Here is a 22533-nt window from a genome sequence, read left to right on the forward strand (position 1 = left end):
CTGCAAAAAGCCGCACGGCAGTTCGAGAGGCCGCACTAAGTGGCCATTCGTGAAAAATGCTCTCACTATCATCACTGTGATTAGGGTCACCGCATGGTTGTTGGACGGGTCGACTCACGGAGGAAGGAAACTCGGGAGAGGCCCTCACGTCACTCTTTGTGAAACAAAAGTGAAACCGGAAGTTGGCGTTGCTAGTGGCGTTGCTCCGCCTACCGGGACAGCTCTCCTCTCTTGTTTACATTTCTCCCACGCCGCGCCGCGCGCAACCGGGCTGCTCGGACGCGCGCTCTCCGCAGCAATACTAAACAGTCGTTAGCAGGTTAGCATGATTACGCCAAAGAGGGCAAAATTTCCCGCGGATATTCCTTCGTCCGTTGCCATTGCCGTGGCGCGGTGACGACGAGGAGCACGAGCCGCATGATGCCGGGCAGTGGCCAAATCCTAGCTTTGGAGAAGCCGTCGCGGCTCTAGACCTCTGCAGGTACGTCGCACCTCACAGCGACGCTGACAGCAATGCGGCCTTCCAGGCTATTGAGAAACGTGTGGCGATTTCTACCGAGCGAAAGAAACGGCAAGCCATCATTATAGGCTTTTTTAAGTCCTAAGCGCACTCTGTGGAAATAAATTGTCTATAGTTGAAGCTGCCCTTTTTTTCATTCATTTTCGGAGCTTTCCTCACTGTTGCGTTTTCTCGGCTGTTACGTTTTTTTCCCCCGGTCCGGTGAAAAACGTATGAACGGGGTTCCACTGTAATTTCATTGTAGAGACTTCGACGCCTACGGTGACTGTGATGTGCCGTCGGGACGATTCAATATTTTTTTTTTCTTCTAAATTCTTTTACCTTTCAATATTATTTCTAGAGTTGCGTCACACTGTATGCTTATCGGTGTTCTCAGCGTGCGATTTCCCGCTGCTCCTTTTTTGTAATCCAGTGCACTAATTCATAACACAAACATGACCATATGCCATGCTTTCTTTTTAATGTGCTTCTTGCCGCTCCCTTTCCACTCCACTGAACTTGCCAGTATCTATAGCATCGACAAGTTCATAGACCAAACCGTCGTGACATTACTCGGGCAACGGACTCGGGCGAGCGTCTCAGTGCGCGTTTTCCGAACATCACAGACACGGCGCCGTAGCAGAAATCTTCCTCGCGTCTGTGCTTGCTGGATACTCGAGTTGTAGCCGATGACTGTTTGCCGGTTTTATGGTTCGCGAGCCAAGCTTCACGCGGCTTCTTGTCCTGCGCCTACGTGTGAAGAAGGCTGACATCGGCCTCCGTTACGTACGTCCCGCACTGCGGCACCGAGCAGTAGCCTACCATGTTGCGCGCCTTCAAAGGCAGCTACTACCTATTGTAGTGCTTTCAAGCGTTGTAAAGGAGACACTCGAAGCGGGGAAATCTCGCCACTAAATGAGGACCGCAGCGTACGAGGGAATTTAAACTCTCGTTTTTAGCTCGCTTCGGCGCTCCCGAAGCAGCCGACGCGGCCGCTATGTCCACGTGATCCCTCCTAGCACGTCACGCCGACGGTGGCGCCAGCTTTTCCAGTGGTGGAGCTCGAGGCCAATACCGAGACCGATCAAGTTGTCAAGCGCTGTTTATTCCAAAGAAGGCAACGCTCCCAACTCACACGCGAAGAAGTAGAAGAAGCAGGGAAGGTGATGATGACTATATACGAATGAAAACGACGAAGTGCGTTAATAGTGCTTACAATATTACCAAGTGCTAAGAGCAGAAAGCCTAATCTGCATATTACAAAGTGCTGAGAGCAGAATTTCAACTTTGTGCACATGTATACTTCCATATTATTAATTTTCTTTTGGTGTGGTAGCCTTAGGACAAGGAAAGAATTTTGATCACCTGCAGAATGGCTAATTAGCAATTTCATTTGAAAACTTTTTGCAGCATTGCAGTTATTGCACATTATAGTATCTAGCTATGCAATAAAATTCACTTTCTGCTTGGCAGTTTTTTTTCTATTTTCTCCAGAAACAATAGTGACAGCACTGTCAATCTCCTGAACTAATGGACGTACAAGAAAAATTATTGCATATTTGAAATCAGCACGAAAAACTAAGTAAGCTTGTTTATTTTCATCAGATTTGGCCATAGGATGCAGGAAATAATCACCACAACCCATGTCCCCCTTAAGTGATTTCCATTTATCGAGATTCCACTGTACACGCAAAGTGCCTCGAGCAACCAGTCGCACAGCAATTTTGCATATATTTGCACGTATTTGCCACCTACACAGTTTATTGGTGTCATAGTGTGCGATGGGTGAAATATTGACGCACGAAGTCAGAAACTTGGCAGATGAAGAGAATAATAGATGGTTTCCAAAAATGTAATTTCAGAACACTTAATGTTTCAGTCATTTTAGGGCTAAATACTCCTGTCCCCCTTGATAGTGAGGCCGTTTTTATAATTAGTTAGAAAAGTGTTTCGGTGATTCTTTAAAAGAATGCAGCCTGTTGCTGTCGTAATTGAGAGATTCTTTATCAAAGACTAGCATATGTTTGGTATTTCCAGCCCTTGGCATTTTGTTTGCTATAAAATGGGTCATTTTTTTCATCACCTTCGCACACTGCACTGTTGTGGGTTTATAAATTTGCTTAACATATGGAGAAATTTGATACACTCAAACCGCATTATAACAAAGGTGAATGGGGAGCCAAACTTTGTTAAATCCATTATTGCCGTTTACTGCAATACTGTATGCCCTGTAGAGTGCAGTAGATGGCGGCGCGGCCCGCTGAACCACTATATGCCGCGTGCACTGCCTATAGAGGCGCCACTGAAAGCCATCTAGCGTACGCTTCCAACAGTACATGCGGGAGCAGTAGCAGACGACAACCCTTTGCAGCAAGGATGGCTGAAGTTCGCGGCTGCGATTTCTCCTTTGTTCGGGTGCCAGGCTGCTTCTTCTGCGGTGACAGCTGTAGGGCTGACCTCTGTGCGAGCGGGTATGAACACGATGTTACCAGTGTTTGGGACAACATGATCCGCATACGTGCAAGGTGTGTCCCGCAGACAAACGCCATGAACCCCATTTACATGACGTGGAGCTAATGTTCACTAGCCGATAAATTTTGTTGAGTGATGCGATCTCTCGATGTTTTTTTTTATCCTACCCTTGCCGCAATGCTGCTTCTGTACCTGAATAATAAGCACCTGTCGTTAGTGCAGACTTATATCAAACAAATCCGCACGGTGCAATCTCTGCATATACTGTTGTGATTTTTCTGCCGATGAATACATGTGACATCGCCGAATAAGTGCAGTCGAAGTCGCCTCAAGAAGAGTAATTGCCACTTTATTGATGGAAACACGTACACTAGCCAACGAAGTCACCAAACACACGGGTTAATAAAATCGCGTGTTAGTGCTGTACCGCCGATGCAATTCTGCTGCAAACGCCAACGAACTACCGTTCCCGCTGCAGTTTGTGCAACTTTAAATTCCCCAAGGGAGCTGCTTGGAAATGTACAAAGCTAAAGACTGACTAACTTTTCATTACTTTTTTATATTTCTAGAGAACGTTCACATGATATATTTAAAGGCAGAGCAGCGCCAGTCAAAGTAGATGAGTGCTGGCGGCAAGGCCCGGTTTAGTCGTCTGCAGCGTAAGATTAAGAAAGAATTCAGTTGAGTACAAAACTCACATGCAAGAAGGGGCTACGTTGTGAAACAAACAAATCACTCGGCGTGTTAAGTTTGTTCAGGCAGCATCGAGGTGTGATGACTTCCCAAACGGGACGCGAACATTTCAGCGAGAAATGGAACAAAAATATCATATGCAGTAGCTATTATCAATTCTCACCCTGAACTACCTGTTTTCTAAACACATTTCCAAAAACGCAAACAATATCTAAGATGCCCTCGGGCGAAAAGAATAAAGCTGTTAAAGAAGCACTTCCTTGGTATCATTCCGATAAGACACAGCATGATTTATACCCTTTACAAACAAGGCAGGGTGGAAACTTTGCAGCTCAAAAGAATCGACAAGAGTTATGCATGGAGCAACTAGCAACAGTTAAACATGTGCAAAGTCACACATAAAATAGATGTAAAAACATGAAGTGCGCGACAGCTGGTGCGAGGATTTACCGTGCCACATGAAACCAACAATTTCAGTTCTTGCAATAAGCTTTAACATACAACGCAATGCGCTCGTGCAGTCGTGCTGCCTAGCTAGCGCAATGCGGTAAAGAAGCGGAAAACAATATAAGCGGCAAACAGCATTCCGAACTTTAGCGAAATGCCTTTAAACATCATGCTGCACTGCAGACGAACTTCGTTGCTCACGCGTCTAACTATGATCGAGTGGAAAAAAACACCGACGAGACAAAGGAAAGGATGAGAACAAGAAATTTCCCTTCGAAGCGACGATCCATTTTTGCTACCGTTGCTCCCGCTGATGAGGCTTTGCCGAGAATGATTAGAACCATATCGCCGGCACGTTTTCACCGGTATTTGAGCCCCCCACCCTGCAACAATTCTTCTTCGACATTTCCTGAAGCTTTGGCCACCCCACACGTGGGAATGGTGTTGCCTATCTTGCTCTGAAAACGTGAATAAGACAGAGAAGCCCAGTCAATGACACAACAAACTACGGCGCGCGCCAGGCTCCTCTCCCGCGTGTTCTGCGCAAGGCCGCCACCATTGGTGCGTCCATCGGCGTGCACGGCGCGTATACACTACATATGCAATGAAAATTTTAATAAAACCACAAAACTTTTTAGCACCGAGCACAGTAGTGATTACAATAGCTGCCTTTTGTTCTAATGTGATTGTCTTTTGCTCCTGCTTTGCACTTGGCTTGTTTATATTGTAAAAAAAAATTGCAGCAGAAACCATCTCACAATGACTGTCAACTGTGATGCATTAGCATCGAATCAATATAGTGACACAATGAGTTATGTGTGAGGCCTGTACTGCAGCAGGATTCCTCTTTTGCGCTTCCCTACGAACACTTGGGGCCATGTAGCACCGCCTGGAAGCCTGCGCATGGCCTCCGAAATGCGTGGCACGCCGGTGTGTGCGAACGCTGATGATGATGATGAAGCAACATTTACTGGGCCCGAAATAAATCGGTGGTACACGCAGGCAACAGACGGGGTGGTTCCCTAGTTACGGGACCCATATGTTTCCAGCAGCTCCTGGCCCCTGTCCGTCAGCGCGAGCTGAATCAGTAGGGCGGGGCTGGATAACAAGGTCTCCCATCGCTCAAGGGGTTGGGGATTGGGGTGTTGGTGGGAAGGGGAGGAGGGGGGGTCTTGAGTTCTGTGCACTCTGCCAAGACATGCGGCAGAGTGCCCTTTTCTCTTCTGCAAAAAGGACAGAGCATATCGTATTCCGCAGGGTACATGCGGTTCATCAGTACGGGATGCACAAGCGATCCCGCCTGCGCTCGACGCAGGATCGTCTGTTGTTGCCTGATGAGTTTAGGGTGCGGTTCTGGCAGTCTGCACCTTTCTTCTCGGTACATCCGGGTAATGTCCCGAAAGCTGGTATCCGGGTGCGGTAGCTCTTCCGGCTCGTGCTCGGCCCGGATTGACATTTCTCGGGCATGGTAGTCGGCGATGGTGTTGCCTGCTACCTGCGAGTGAGCCGGGACCCACATGAGCTCTATGGCTCTTCCCGGAGGCTTGTGCTTGGCTAGAATGGCTCAGGTCGCAGAGGAGATTACCCCCCTGCGGAAGCTTCTGTAGGCTGTCTTTGAGTCGGTGACTACGGTGTCCACGCTCGGCTGTGCGAGTGCGAGGGCCACGGCCGCTTCTTCTGCAACTGAGGGGTCTGTTGTCGTCAGGGACGAGCTGACGATCAGCCTGTCTTTTGAAGTAACCACCACGGCTGCACAGAACACGTCATGCAGCAACTGGACTCCTCTCTCACTTCTTTCTGGATGCGCTGTGCCATCTAGTGGCACTGCTGCGAAGTCTGCGCATGGCCTTTGAGACTAGAAGCGTGGTACGCTGGTGGCTGCGAACACTGAGAAGTGGTCCCTCGCTTGCCACACACTCATTGGCACATACTCAGTGATCCAAGTTGGCAAGAGGTTCATAGAAGAGTGGCACATGCCCAGTGAACTCATGGCGTAGCTCACCAGAGCACTGGCATCAAAGGTGTTCAGTGAAAAGTGGCACATATTCAATTAATTTGTAGTGCAGCCTGCTAATGCGTCAGGTTGCTGTCCTTGAGGAATGCTTGTGACCTGGGTCTGATTCCGCTCAGTATTGTAGGAGTTTAAGGGGTCTTTTTCATCATTGTAAAGTGGCACATTCCCAGTTACCTTTGTTGGTATTGTGGGATTCTCACCCGTGCTCTTGGGACAAAGGAACGACAAGACAGTCGTGCAAACAATCACAAGGGTGTTTATTGCACCTTTCATAGATCAATGCCTGCTAGCCGAGTTGCTATCCACAAAACATGCCGATGGGCGCACGATAAATCTAGGAAGTCTGACTCACCGTTACCGGATAGCGAGCGAATATGTTCGCCCCATGCTGGATCCCAATGCCTGGTCGTTTGCGCGTACGGTCACGCGAACAGTGGCGCGTTCGAAAGAGGCCACGCGAGACAGTCTCGCAGAAGCATGGATCTGCGCACGTGCAGAACGTCCGCGCCACTTGCCGACCCGCAGCCAAAGAGGAAGAGCCTTCTCCTTTTTGCGCCCAAGTAACCCCACCGTGAGGTGGCGTTAGCAACGCAACACTCGCGTCATCTCTCGTACTGCGCTTCATCCACACCGACCGCCACAGGCGCCACGCCACGCGGCGAAGCCAGATCACAGGAGACGCGTGAGAGTCACGCATCCCCGCAATATCAAAGGCCTTCATTGAAGAAGAGGGGCACCGACCTACTGGCACATACCCAGTGAGCCAAGTTGGCAGTTTACCAGCACAGACCAAATGGCACACACCCAGTACTCCAAGTTGGCGTCAAAAAGTTTCTTCGAACAGCTGTACCTATGCAGTCTCGCAGCAACCTATTTTGGGTGAAAGATTCGTTGAAGAGCGGCACATTGTACACATTGCCACATAATCACTAACCCAAGTTGGTCCGGTGGTTGTTTTCGAACCCTGTTACCTCAGCACAGCAGCCCAATGCACAAACCATTCGATCACTGAATATGCAGTGACCCAGTTAGACGGAAAAATGATTAGATACAAGCTTACATACAAACAAACATAGGTAGCTAGCCCCTGTAAAGTGCGTGAAGTACGAACTCCCCAATGAGCCAGGTAGGCAGGAAAACAGATACAAATTGGGACGGATGGGCGGGTGGATGGACAAACAGGCGGGCGGGCAGGTGCAAGGGCATACAGGCCATGCCTCCCATCAGCGTGCCGGTCTTTTGCACTTCGGCACTAGGCATACGCAAGCAGCGGTTCACCGTCAAGCTTCTCTGTCTCACTGTAACACTTTGCACAGGCTGGCACAGCTGAGCTGGTTCACCTCAGCAGCACTGTTCTCTCTCACCGCCATGCACACAAGCAGCGACTCACTATCACACTTCTCAACTGACCTCTTTCTTACTGTACTGCACAGGCAGGCGCAGCTGGGCGTGGCCTCCCGAGATCTCCCCTGTGCAATCTCGGAGGCCAAGCCCAAGCCGTACCTAGCTGCACCTCCCCGGGCGAGCCACACTGTGTGTGGCAGTGCGAAGGCTGTCACTTCTCTCACTCTCTCTGCAGTATGCTGCTTGGGCTAGCAGTGGGGTGTGGCCTCCAAGACTGCATTCGCTCTGGCGATTGTATTGGCGCAGGGCTGAAGCACACGGCTGCTTGGAAGAAGTATTCAAGCACTTAAACTGGGAAGGCTTAACAGTGAGGATCAACTGAGAATATGTCAGCAACCTTCGGTTTGCAGATGACATTGTCCTGTTTAGCAACACTGGGAACGAGTTGCAACAAATGATTGAGGACCTTAACAGATAGAGTTAAGGGGGGACGCGGGTCTTGAAACGGCAAAAAATCGCAAAAAAATTGATTTTCGGAAAAGTGCATTTTCGCTACGTTTATACATTCAAGAATCCCTCCGCGAAATCTAGTAGCTAAATTTAGTCGGAAAATAATAAAAAATTGCACTTAAAGGGGCCAGGGTTAACGCTAAATCAGCAAAATTTGGTCAAAAATGTTCAAACTTCGCGCCGTCGCCATTTGCGAACGCGGTGGCCGATGGTCACCATATTGCGCTTGTTTTGAAGCTGTTTTCTTTGTGCGCATTTTGCGACAGTTCAAAATGGCGTCGGTAAAGGGAAACCGACGCTATCGCGTCATTTCTGAAGGATGCGTGCGTGCCGCCGATTAGCCAAAGCGCTCACACCCCCCGCGCGCCTCGCTCCTATCGGTCCAGCGCTATTTGACGCGCTCGACCGCTCTCGCGTTTCGCTACGTTTATTTATCTCTGGTTTCATCGCGCCGCTGTCTACGTTTGTTCAGCCGCTTGCTTCGCGAAGACGTTTGACAAGGTGCTCATTTCGCTGCCTGAATGGCTGGAAAAGGTCGTCGTCTCAAGGCTACTGCGCGTCAAGCGGCTGTGGAATGCGCCATAGAAGGTGGCTAGGCCTGTCATACTCACGGAGTTGCCGGTTGCTGGTCTGCCTGTACATTCTAGTGGATCCAGTTCCGAGCTGCATACCGGCACGTCTAGCATCAACACTTCGTCCGCCCACGCCACGCGTGTTGGCACAGATCGTGCAGGCACCGTTTCTTTCACGACTGAAGAAAGTAGCGAGCACACAGCGATCGCTGGAAAACGTGCCTGGTGTCGCAGTCTGCAATGGAACTAAAGTTCAAGCTGCTGGGTGTCGACACGAGAGAGGACGTTAATCACAGGGGAACTGAATTTGCAATCGTGGATTTATCCATCGTACAAGAGTTTCTTGGACTCGTGCTGTGTCCCGGGTGCGGCTAGAAAGTGGTGATTGATGCTTTCAAGGACCCCGCCAAGGAGTACGGGCTCTCAGCAATGTTCTGACAATGTTCTGTTGTCACAATGCTGTGAGAGCAAAGGAAGAGTCTGAACCTAGGCACCACTACAACTTACCAGAACATGTGGCAGAAGCAATGCTGCCTGTATATACGCGGCTATCTGAAAAAACCCTGCTCCAGAGATACCAGCGAGACAAGACACAAAATTCGAATGAGAGCCTTCACGCAGTGATTTGGAGTGTCTCAAAGGAACAGCATGCATCTCTCTTTGCCATGCAAGCTGCTGTTGGGGAAGCTGTCTTACGCTTCAACACTGGGAACCTGCTTGCATCCACTGCAATTCTGCAGCAGAATATTCCTGGTACTGCATCTCAGCGAGCAAAGGAGAAAGACGGCCATCGAAGTGCTAACTCCAGCGAGAAGCGAGAAGCCTCTTTGAGCGCAAGGAAGCTGGCCAAAAAGCAGCATAAAGATAGGATGCATCCAGATTATGCCCCTGGTGAACTTCCTTGAGATTTTATTGGTATGTTCTCAATAAAGATGTTGCAGAATGTTTTTCCTTGATTTCTCAAAACAACAATTCTGACAGACTTCCAATTTTGGAGGTAAAATAGCTTCTGTCCTATTTCAGCTATCAGCATATTTTTTTTTTTTTTTTGCCAGAAAGTGAGATGTATACAGTAAGCAACATGCACCTTTTCAAAGCAGTACTCTTCTCAAAAAGTATTTGAAATGGGTCACATGCTTGACATGTCAAGATGGCATTTTTTTCTCACAACTTTGATGAGCTTTAGCTGTTGCTCAGATTACCTTATGACACTCCCTGAACATTCTAGATAGTCTTTATACTCAAATTACTGTGTTAGGGTTTTCTGTTTAGATGCTAATTTTCCTCCAAACAAAGGACCCAGCTTATACAGTGCTTTTGGAGTATGTCATAAACTACTTATCCTATGGCAAAATTAATTATATTTTTAGAATCTGCATATTAATATACACAAAGTGTGAAAATTTTGTTCAGATGTGTCCACAAATAAAAAAGTAGTATTTCAAGTGTAGCCTCCCCCCTTAAGAGAGTGTAAGAAGGGTTGAAGATAATTCTTAATAGCCGGGCAAGGAAACAAGAGTTCAGGATTGCCAGTCAGCCTCTAGAGTCTGTGAAGGAGTACCTTTACCTAGGTCAATTACTCACAGGGGACCCTGATCATAAGAAGGAAATTTACAGAATAAAAATGGGTTGTAGTGCATACGGCAGACATTGTCAGATCCTGTCTGGAAGCTTACAATTATCATTAAAAAGATAAGTGCACAGTGGAAAAAAGGGAGCTATCATGAAAAGAGCCGGCAGCGGGAAGCGAATGTCTCATTGGTCTCTTGCTCAAATGGGTCACCGAAACTAGAGATTACGCAATCTCCAATACTTCCATGATGCCACGTCATCTCGGCACGCCCACCCTTTGCACAAGGGGCAGGTTACGTCTAGAGCAGGGTGCGTGGCTGTACGTGCACTCAACCGCACTTACAGCCATGCGTAGCCATGACTGAGAAGTGCGCCAGCATACACACCCCCATCCACCCCCCGCCCACCCCTTCGTTAACACCTTTACATGCTCTTGATCGCGTTACTGCGACCACACTCCCCTCCCCCTCTTTCTCTTTGCTCGCTTGGGAAAGCGAAACTCTTAAAGCTACCTTCTTGTGCCATCCTCACACACTTTCCCTCTTATTTAAAGCACACAGTGTGCAGGGCGAAATAGAGTCTTATTACACTTGGACTTTATGCAGAACATGATGTGGCTCCACTTCGGCAGTCACTCTTGTCTCGCTGAGCATGATTTGATAGCTGTGTTTGCAAGCAGCCACTTATAATTGAATCATTTGACCATCTGCGTCCGCAAAAGCTTCCGTTTATTGTCTCTGCATTCTTTTGTGGCGGCAGTGAAATTTCGTTATATTGAAATTGCATACAAACACACTTCGTTATATTGAGGTTCTAAAATAGTGACGTGTACTTGTTTATCTTCATCGATTGACGTACCGCGCTTCACCGCCTAACCAATGTTATCGCACAGCGCAGGACGCACTTGCATGTATCGGAAGTTTCTTGAAAGTTATTGATGGTTCTATCTGCTGTCTGTTGTCACCGAACCTTGTGTAATCTGATTTCCTCGTGCAATGCGAGTGGTGTAGAACTTTCCGAAAGACACGCAGGTCCCAGCGATTACTCTGGAACCTTCTATGACTGATGTATAAAAGCTGATGCGCTTGACCGGCTAATCAGATTTCAGACGATCGCTGAATGTGTTTGCCACTGCCGTTGTGCTTTAAGTTCAAATTGCTTTTGAGGGCACAAGTTCACCCAATAAATATTTAGTTTCATCATTTACAGTTTTGCTACTGTGTTCGTCACAATCACTACCGCGTGACATCTGGTGGAGGTGCTTTACGTTCATGTACCGAACGCCCCACAAAGCCGCAATCTAAGCCTGAAACCCCACGACAACATCGACATTGCCCAAGACCAGCGAGCTAGCTGCAGACTGCAAGGACTGCCCCTGGAGCATGGACTTCTGCCTGATCTGACCAGGAAGACAATGGCCAGCTCAACAACCACAACGACATCCCCAGCGTACCCCATCGTCTTCAACAAACCAGGGAGCCCCCTACCTTCCGAGGAGCTTCGTTGGAGAATCCAGAAACCTGGCCTGAAACCTTCGAAAGGATCTCGGTCTTCAACAACATTACCTCTGAGGACAAGCTGTGCCAAATGTACTTCTCCTTGGAAGATGCCGCGAGGACATGGTTCGAGAACCGGGAATCCACCCTTACAACTTGGGAGCTCTTCCGAAGTAACTTCCTGAGGACCTTCACGATCATGGTGCGGAAAGAAAGGGCTGAAGTTCTATTGGAAGCCCGAGTGCAGCTACCAAACAAAAACATTGTCATATTTACGGAAGAAATGTGCCGTTTATTCCACCACACCGACCCAGAAATGCCTGAGGAGAAGAAAGCTTGCCTACTCATGCGTGCGTGGTGTGAAGGAAGAACTTTTCGCCTGAATGATACGAAGCCCACAAAAGACCATCGACGAGTTTCGTCGCGAAGCCCCCAGCATCGAGAAAACACTCGAAATGTGGAACCAGCAATTCAACCACCGCAGAAACTCTACAAACTACGCTGGAGTTCAATCCCTGGCCACCGACGATCTGTGCGAGACTATCGGAGCGGTCGCACGGGAAGAGCTCCAGAAGTTGTACCCAAGGTCGCTGCCTCAAGTGGTCTCGATTGCAGAAATTTTCAAAGAGGTTCAGCAATTGCTTGAAGTTCCTGAGGTTCAACCACAATCACCACAGCCCCAACTGGAATCGATGACCTATGGCACCGTCACCCGCCATCAAGGTCCCCCTCCGTGATTGCGCCAGGGCCCTTTAACGTCGCAATTCCGTTGTCGACCGCCGCCACCGCCAGCACGCCCACTCGTCGCCCAGCGCAGCTACGCAAAGAAGAAGGACCTTTGGCGCGCCCCCTACCACCGTCCGTTCTGCTACCATTGCGGGCAAGTTGGCCATGTGTACCGCCGAGGCCCATACCGCAACTTAGGGCTGCGAGGGTTCGCTGTAAACGCACCACGCCCTCGGGAAGGTGAACGCCCTCGTGACATCGGCGACTACTTCGCCGCTGCTCAGTGGAGCCCTCAACGACTGTTCCGTTCACCGTCACCAGGCCGCTACCTGTCGCCGCAGCGCCGACCATACACTGGCCCAGCCTGGGGCTGGTCTGTGAGCCCATATCCGGGAAACTAAAAGCAGCAACCGATGCAGGTGCAGTTACTGTTTGTCGAAATGATAAAGATCCTCCACTGCCGACGAAGACGCCGATGAGACTATCTCGACAACATAACAAAGATACACCGCCATCCCAACGAAGCCTGCAAGCACAGAACACACCGACCAAGGACCTGATACCGCGACGTACCAGCCACACATCAATGCGACGCAGCTGCGATCCGACGCCGAGACCTAACTGCAACGCAAGGCAAAGAACCACTGACCTCGATGGGCTTCTTGATGGCCATGCAGTCATCGCCTTAGTGGACACAGGAATTGACTATTCCGTGATGAGTGGACCTCTTGCCACGCAGTTGAAGAAAGTTAAGACTGCATAGGGAGGTCCTCAAATCTGGACAGCTGGAGGACACCTAATAATGCCAACTGGAATCTGCACAGCAAGAATTAGCGTTCATGGTTGGACTTACCCTGCCACCTTGGTTATCCTCCAACAGTGTTTACAAGACGTCATTCTCAGTAGGACTTTCTGAACGAACACGGCGCAATCATCAACCTGAGCTCGAAGTCGATAACACTGTCAGAAGATCAAGCGATACTGCCAAATAGCTATCATGGTCACTGCACCTTGAGAGTGCGCAAGGATCAAGTCAGCATCCCACCCTGCTCCAGCATTGTCATTTCCATTGGCACCAAAAGACCTGCAGACGTAGAAGGCGTCATCGAGGGTGACCAACGTCTACTGCTCGACCATGAAATTTGCATCGCAAGAGAGATCGCTCGACTGAATGGAGGAAAAACGGAAGTATTGCTGACAAACTTCAGCCAGTAGTTCAAGCACATCAACAAGGGCACGACGATCGCATACATCGAGGAAATTCTGGAAACCAGCAGTGCGTTTGTCCTCTCGGATTCTGCCGCATCTACCCCGACGACTGTAGTTCCCGAGCCAGACATCGACATAAATCAAAGTCTCCTCATGATTAAGCAGCAACAGCTCAGAAGTCTGCTGTGTCGATGCAAAGACTGCTTTTCGACGTCATCGAGGATTCGGCAAACACCAGTCGCAAAGCATCGCATAATAACCAAAGAGTGCGTTCAACCACTCCGCCAGAGCCCTTACTGAGTTTCGACACGAGAACATGAATCTATAAGATAACAAGTTGAGGAAATGCTGCACGACATCATCATCCTGCCGTCGAAAAGCCCGTGGGCTTCCCCTGTTGTCTTGGTAAAGAAAAAGGACGGAAGCCTACGTTTCTGCATCGATTATCGTCGACTGAACAAGATCACTAAGAAGGACGTATACCCCCTCCCACGGATAGACGACGCATTGGATCAGTTCTGCAACGCTAAATACTTCTCGTCGATGAATCTCAAGTCTGGCTACTGGTAAATAGAAGTCGACGAGAGAGATTGCTAAAGGACCACCTTCATCATGCCAGACAGCCTCTACGAGGTCAAGGTCATGCTATTGGGACTGTGCTCGGCACCTGCAACGTTCCAGTGCATCATGGACACAATGTTAGCAATACTGAAGTGGTAGACCTGTCTTGTCTACTTGGATGATGTCGTCGTCTTCGCCAGAAATTTCTACGATCACCTTAGGCGGCTTGCGACAGTACTAGAGGCCATCAAGTCACAGGGCTTACTGTCAAACTGGAAAAGTGCAGTTTCGTTTACGATGAGCTGCTGTTCCTTGGCCATGTCATCAGCAAATCTGGAGTCTGCCCCAACACGCAGGAGACAGCTGGCATCGCAAGGTTCCTGCAGCCCATCGACAAGAAGGCAGTGCATAAATTCCTTGGCATGGGTGCCTACTACAGGCGCTTTTAGGGACTTTTCATGCATCGCTGAGCATTGACACATTTAACTAAATGTGATGTCGAGTTCAAGTGGGAAGCGTTGCAGGCCGACTCATTTCAAGAACTCAAACGATGCATGCAGTCACCACTGGTACTTGCGCACTTCGATGAGAACGCCAATACCGAAATCCACACTGGCGCCAGTAGCCTAGGCCTCAGTGCTAAGTCCAGAGGAAAGACAGACTTGAACCGGTGATAACTTACGCTAGCCAATCGCTGTCCAAAGCAGAAGGCAATTATTCTACGACCAAAAAGGAATGTCTCGCCATCATTCGGGCTACAGCGAAATTCTGCCCTTACCTATATGGCAAGCCATTCGAAGTCGTCAGCTACCACCACATGTTGTGTTGGCTAGTGAAATTAAAGGACCCTTCAGGACGCCTGGCACGGTGGAGCCTCAGACTCCAAGAATACGACATCAGCGTAACCTACAGCTCCGGACGAAAACACTCTGATGCCGATTCCCTATCACGCGTCCCCACTGAACCACCGCCGCAAGATGACGATGATGACGACACCTTCTTTAGAATAATAAATGCGGAAGACTTCACTGAACAGCAACGTGCTCAGCAGACTGAGCTTAAAAACCTCGTCGAGTATTTGGAAGGGCACACCGACGTTGTCCCTAGAACATTTAAAGCGAGGATTGTCTTTGTTCTTGCTTCTAAAAGACCTACTAGTAAAGAAGACCTTCTCACCAATCCACACCAACTACCTTCTTGCTGTTCCTTCAGCACTGCATCCAGAAGTACTCCATGCCCTACATGACGATCCGACCGCTGGGTACCTCAGATTCTCCTGGACGCTATCAAGGATACAGGAATAAGTATTACTGGCCGCGTCCGACCGCAGACGTTGCCCGTTACGTCAAGACATGCCGTGACTGTCAGGGACGCAAGACACCACCTACAAGGCCAGCGGGATTACTACAGCCGATCGAGCCTCCTTGCCGACCATTTCAGCAGATCGGGATAGACTAGTTGAGGCCCTTTTCGATGTCAACAGCTGGAAATAAGTGGATCGTCATGGCGACAAACTACCTCACCCGCTTCACTGAAATGAAAGCACTGCCAAAAGGCAGCACAGCCGATGTGGCGAACTTATTCGTTGAGAACATCCTGCTGCGACATGGCGCCCCAGAAGTCCTCATCACCGACAGAGGAACTGCCTACCACCCACAGACGAATGGTCTTACGAAGCGCCGGAATGCGACCCTCGTCGACATGCTAGCAATGTACGTCTACAACGAACACAAGGCATCGGATGCCGTCCTGGCGTACATTACCTTCGCTTACAATACGGCGATGCAAGAAACAACACAGATCACATTGTTCAAGCTGGTTTACGGCAGGAACCCGACGAAGAGGATCTTGACATCACCACTTACCTCCAGTGGGCTGAAGATGCCCAACAGCTAGCCCGCCTACGGATCCAGAACCAGCAGAGGAATGACAGCCGACGCTACAACCTTCAATGACGCAACGTTGAGTACCAGCACGGCGACCACGTTTGGGTTTGGACCTCAATACGCCAACGAGGACTTAGCGAGAAGTTTTTACGCCGTTATTTCGGACCCTACAAGAAAATCCGACGCATTGGCGCGCTCGAATATGAGGTCATACCAGATAGCATTTCACTATCACAGCGGCACCGCTCATGACCTGAAATAGTCCATGCTGTGCACCGCCGTTCTACCAGCGCCAGTGAACTTTGAAACTTTGCGTAACTGACCTTTGGAATTTCTTCATTTTATTTTACTGTGTTAGTTTGGACTTTGTCTCTTTGCATTGTTTTGTTACTTTTGTTTAATAAGTGTCTATTTGCGTTTCACTCTTTTATGTTTGTTCTATAGAGAAGAGGTTATGGAAAGTTTAATACTTTGTTATATCGAGAATTTCATTATGTTGGGGTTTGTTATATCGAGGTTTAACTGTATAACGAAATTTCATTGCTGCGGGCACAAATGGTCAGATGGTTGAATTACACACAGTTGCTTGTGAATGCACCTTTCAAATTGTGTGCCAAGCAATAGAGAATGGCCAATGAAGCGGAGCAGCATCTGATAAACATGATTAGTGGTACTAGTACTGAGTGCAAGACCCTCTTGCCGTTATGTTTGTTTTGTTTTGAGTACAAGTGCAATGAGATTCAATTGCGTGACTTTTGCTGTGGCTACGAGGAGAATCATTGGAGGAGGGTGAGCCAAGAAAGGTGGTGGCTTGATGTGTACACCTATCTTCCCGCCCACGCAATTGTGAGAGCATGCAGTAAGGTGATCAAGTGCGTGCTGGGGTCAGCTGGCGAGTGTGCATCCTCCTACTCCAGCTGTGCATGGCAATCGACATGGATGAGTGGACCGTATGCCCTGCTTGGAGGTAATCTGTGGCGAGTGCAAAGATTGGGTTAGCCGAGGTGACTGGTTACATCATGTGCGTTGTCCTCCCATGCATATAGTGCTGGTGGTCACGTAATCTCAAGTTTCAGAAATGCGTTCAAGTGAGAGGCTGGCAAAGTGTTCAGTTCCCTCTGCCTGCACTCTTTATTACCCCAGTATTGTGGCAGCAAGCATAAGGGGTCATCAAGTGAGATCGGTTCAAGTTTGTCTGTGTGTGCATGACACCATGCTTATGAATTTAATTAGTAAGCAAATGTTTACTGCAATTCATATGGCCAGTAAGACGACTGACCTTTCAGTAGTTTTTATAATGTGCTATCACTATCAATGCTTCACCTTTTTGGTTTCTAGGTATGTCCTCTAAAAATTTCTATATATGTCCTGTCTTTTTATTAACACACACTGTTTCTCGACTACTGGATTCTGGATCATTATTTGTCTCCCGACTCTTCACCCACTGTTTCCTTTCATCAGAACAAATGTACAACATGCTCTCTTTGTGTGTGTGGTTTTTTCAGTTGACAGTAACTCTTTCACACATACACTGGCATTTATCAGCTGGATATTTCTTCAACAGAGTTCTACTCTCGAAATTGAGGTGTTAGGTCAGTTCATTACTTGAGAAGTGATGCAAAAATTTGTTTTTCTTGCTTTAGCATCTTGTCGGCAGCAAATATAAGTGGTTGCATAAGAGCTTGCATGACTCAACTTGCTTTGTGCCGCCTACAAACCAGCAAATGTCCAAACAGTGGCTAGGACAAGTGTTTTACCATGGCACACCTAAGGCTTTTTACCTGGCGGTGCAGGTCCCCCTGGGATGCCCCCACCATTCCCTCCACCGCCCGGCATGCGGCCACCACCTCCACCACCGCCGCAGTTTGGGCAAAGACCACCGCCACCACCGCCACCAGCATTTGGTAAGTGGCTGCTGTCTAGTGCTGTTGCAGATGTATTCCTCGCAGCATACTGCGTCTTGTATGCATTCATTTCATTTCATTTCATTTTATTTCCTTAAAGGCCCCATTGAAGGGGTATTACATGCATCTCGTGATTCATCCAGCGGCAAATTCTAGTAATTGGTCAGCTGCACTGAATTCATTCCAACTTCCAGTGGATTGTGTTCTCATACATCTGAAATAACCAGCAAGTAGAGCACCCAAATCCCGTGCAATAAATCCTACATTCCTGGCCAGTGACTTGCAAGAGTTAAAAGGACACATAAAGAGAAATACTAAATCAATTCAGGCTAATAAGCTATTCTTTAAAAACTATTTTTGTTCATTCCATGATAACAGGTTGGTCTTTGGAAAAGAAAATGAAGGTCTGTTTAAATTTTGCACTAAACACTCATTGATGGTACGGTGTTGTCTCAGTGATAGTTCTCAAACTAAGCATGTTAAATCTTTCACTGCCTTATTTATTTATTCATACATACTGCAGCCCTAGACAGCTATTGCAGGAGTGGGCACAAGGTGGCAAAATGAAGGTGCCAGAAAAAAAAAAGAACCTAATGATGCTAGACAAATAAGAGTCATAAAATACTGTAAGAGGAGCAAAACGGAAGCATGCGACCATGTAATCAGTTCTGCAGGGAACCTTTCCAAAGGAAGGTAACGAATATATCCAGACAACAAGGTGTCTACCAACCGGGAAAACTGGGAATTGTCAGGGATCTTGAATAGTCTGGAAATACTCAGGCAAGACTCGGGGAATTTGTGCTTCTTTCAGGGAAAATTAGCTGGAATTTTATTGAACGGAAACGAAAGTCACGGTAATGCTGGCTCAAGTAACAGCGAGGAATGGTAACGAATCATCTTTGACTCCGTGTCGATGGCTGGAGAAGTTGCCATTGTATAGTCAACGACCGACTTTCTGGGTGCGGCATCACCACTTACCCCGTAGAGTCAATGTATAAAGAATGTCTGAAATTTTGGACACTAGAGCCCTTCACCGTTCAATTTTCTGCACTTTTTAACGTGACCGCAGGTCTGAAACAGCATTAATCAAAGCCACCACCGCCGTCATTTTGATTGCCTCGCCGCCTAGAACCAGCACTCTCGCATCCGAAGCCGCCACTGCAGTAGCAGCCGTAGCCTCCACGGCCGCAACGCTAGGCTTAGCTGCCTCGACATTTGCTATTAAAGCTTCCTGTGGTTTGGTGCCATGGTTTTCATTAAAAGAATTCGCAGCTGTCAGCAATGGCACCGCGGTCCTCGCAGTTGGCTTCGAAGCTCAGAAACGACTGCGCGTTGCATAATGTCGGTTCTCGACACCAGCTTCGCCTGAATACAGCAATGTTACGGGCTGAAGCATACACGAAAGTATTGGTGTGAAGCATAACAAGCGTGGAAAGGGGCAATTGTCACGGGACACAAGTCATCATCATCAGCCTATTTCATGTCCACTGCAAGATGATGGCTCCCTCCTGCGAACCCCAATTTCCCTTGTCCTGCACCACCTGATTTCAACTTGCGCCTGCAAATTTCCTAATTTCATCACACCACATAGTTTTCTGCCGTCCTCAACTGTGCTTCCCTTCTCTTGGCACCCGCTTTGTAACTCTAATGGTCCACCGGTTATCTATGCTACACATTACATGGCCTGCCCAGCTCCATTTCTTTCTCCTAATGTCAATTAGTATATCGGCTATCCCTGTTTGCTTTCTTAACTTGTTTGCGTCCTTGTTCTCGAGCTTCTTTGTCAACCTCCAAGTTTCTGCCCCATATGTTAGCACCGGTAGAATGCTTTGATTGTACACCTTTCTTTTCAATGATAGTGGTAAGCTTCCGGTCAGGATCTGGCAATGTCTGCCATATGCACTCCAACGCATTTTTATTTTTCTGTAAATTTCCTTCTCATGATCAGGGTCCCCTGTCAGTAATTGACCTAGGTAAAGCTACTCCTTCACAGACTCAAGAGGCTGACTGGAGACCTTGAACTCTTGTTCCCTTGCCAGGCTATTGAGCATTATCTCTGTCTTCAGCATATTAATCTTCAGAAGACAAAGTTAATGCTCAGTAGCATGCATATATTCCTTGATACACACGTGTGTTCCTGCCATCACCTGTCATTGTACGAGCACTGATATGCCTAATAAGTGTACTGGTAGGCCTTCAGAGCTTTTTTAGACATGCCTGTGGCGATTTGAGGCCTTAAGGGCAGTAAAAGATGTGCATTTATTTTTTCGGACATTCTAGCAGTCTTTAGGGAGTGCGAAAAAAATCACATGTTGACTGTACAACTGACCAAGAGGACGCTTCCAATGCTCTGTGGGGAAGCATGTGGCGGAAGGAGGACGAGAACAGAAAAGGACCCATGCATGGAGGAATGAACATGGAGAAAGGAAGTGTGCCACCGCTTCTTTGAAGGCGCTTAAGCTCAAAAAACAAAGTGTTGGTTGACGCCAAGATGCAGGCGTCTCTCATTCAAACCAAAATAAGCTCTTTAAAGCAGTGAAACACAACACTGAGGCATTGTTTGGGGGCTGACTGTATGTCAGGACAGTTGAGGTTGACTTACCAGCTGTTGAGAGAGAATGTCACTTGTCACAAAGTTCAGGCCTCACCAATGAGCTTGCTATCATTTCATAGAAATAGCTCACACTCAAAATGCATCTGTATTTGTGTTTGAGAATGTTTGACTCGATTCGTAGTGGGTTTTACCATTCTTTTCAAAGATTCTTGTTAACCCCTCCTTTCTGTTTTGTTTTTGAAGAAAATAAACATTACTCCTTACTATTCAAACTAGATTAAGTCGTTTTTTTTTTTTACTTTTTAACATGCTTTCTAGAGAATGACAGCATCGGGCAGCATAGTGTCAGCCCGTCTTGATATAAAACGAAGTTCTGTGTCACTCGAAATCTTGCAAAGGCACTCGAGGGAAACCTGGGAAACTCGGAAAATTTGGAAATGTCAACTTTGTAGACACTAAACGAATTTCATCACTCTATTTTACGGGGAAAGTAACTGTATTTAAACATATGAGTGTGTGCATGAAAGGTTGTCAGATTGGGTTTGTGGTAACTACGTGTGGAAGAAGGTTTGGTGAACATTAGAAAGTCATGTGATAAGCGACACAATGTTTTAAAGGGGCCCTGAACCACTTTTTATCAAAGTCGAGTGCACCAAGTGCATTTGAAGTTAAGATATACCATTTAAAAACTACTTTGCCACAAAAAAAATACTTCAGTGCATTCTGTAGAAGCGGGGTTACTGGCAATCAAACATCCCCTGAGCGGTGCGTCCACTCCTTCGACTTGCACTGTGAATGCTACGGCAGAGTGGGGCGAGCCCGCAACACTCCGCCTACTGAATGCCACTGTGGAACACAGTTCAAATTTGATTTTGGATGTTCACGTAGGCGCCACTACCGATTTTGGCGCCTACGACGGGTCAAACATGGTTGTCCTTGGCAAGCTACAATGCACTTGGCCAGCAGACTTGTCACGGCACCCCTCGGCAGCCGCGGTATATACGCTATGCATTAGGCCACAGCTACATGCAACTGTAGTGCATATGCGCAGTGTTTGCTTTGTGCACAACAGGGCTTGAGTACATGCTCGCGCTCATATGCTCCAGTCTGGCAATGCTACGTGGGGCGGACTGGATTTGTCCTACACCAGCTTGACCGAAGGATAGTAATCAAATCCAACTTGCACATTTTGGAGGGCTGTCAGTAGTCCACTATGAAATGAATTCTGCCACGGCATCTAACCAAAAGCAGCCAGGAGGGAATGTGTGCTGGCTAGCATGCGTGTGGGGTTTCGCATATCTTGAAGCTAGTTGAGTGTTCAAAACTAGTCAAAATTAGTGTGATCGAATGGCTGTGACACCAATAAGCAGGATGGCCAAAGTTTAATTCCTACGCGGGCAGCCGAGCGTGAGCAGACAGTAGTCAGCTTCTCATGAAAGTACGTAATTATTATCGAAATTTGAAAGTCAATTTTCACTTACTCCAGCCTGTTTATTAATAAACTGCGTCAGTAAACATACAAAGTAACAGAAAGAAGTGCACTATTTCAAACGCCCTTCTTGATTGATGTCAGCTATTGGCCAATAGCAGCTGCATATGGAAATGTGCTATATTATGAAATAAAGCGTCCAGAAAAGAATGAGGAGGAGGCGTCGGTTGACAAGAGAGTGCCTGAGAAAAAGGTGACTTTGCACTCCGCTTGCGAGATCCAAGCGACGTGTGCTATCCACGGACTGGGGTTTTTCACCAAGCCTGAGGGGTGGTTCAGCACCAATTTAATGATGCAGTGAAGGAACTTTAAAGCTTCAATATCACGATGTGCCAATAAAGAAGCCAAGTTTAAAGAAGGTTAATAAAAGAATATAACACAGTGTAGTCTCATTTTACCTATAAACAATTAACTAGTCCCGAACCTTCGAAATTCATGATATTGCAGCATGCTGGTGGAGCAACTTTAAGGTGGTGTTGCCACCTGTCTTTTCATTGTGCACCTTTTCTGGGCTGCAAAGCCTCTTCTCGCAGTAAGAGGTAGTGGCATAGCCAGAAATTTTGTTTGTGGGGGCTCAAGTTCCAG

General features: G+C 47.8%; 1 protein-coding gene across 1 annotated transcript in view; it reads left to right on the forward strand.

Moving 5' to 3' along the window:
- Spx (Spliceosomal protein on the X) overlaps positions 1 to 22533 on the forward strand; it is a 162163-nt gene that overhangs the window by 129889 nt on the left and 9741 nt on the right. Inside the window, exon 9 of the mRNA XM_075686880.1 lies at positions 17795 to 17905. Coding sequence (XP_075542995.1) covers positions 17795 to 17905 — 111 coding nt within the window. The remainder of the gene's footprint in view (positions 1 to 17794; positions 17906 to 22533) is intronic.

Source organism: Dermacentor variabilis, chromosome 3, assembly GCF_050947875.1.
Source record: "Dermacentor variabilis isolate Ectoservices chromosome 3, ASM5094787v1, whole genome shotgun sequence".
NCBI classification, from domain to species: Eukaryota; Metazoa; Arthropoda; class Arachnida; order Ixodida; family Ixodidae; genus Dermacentor; species Dermacentor variabilis.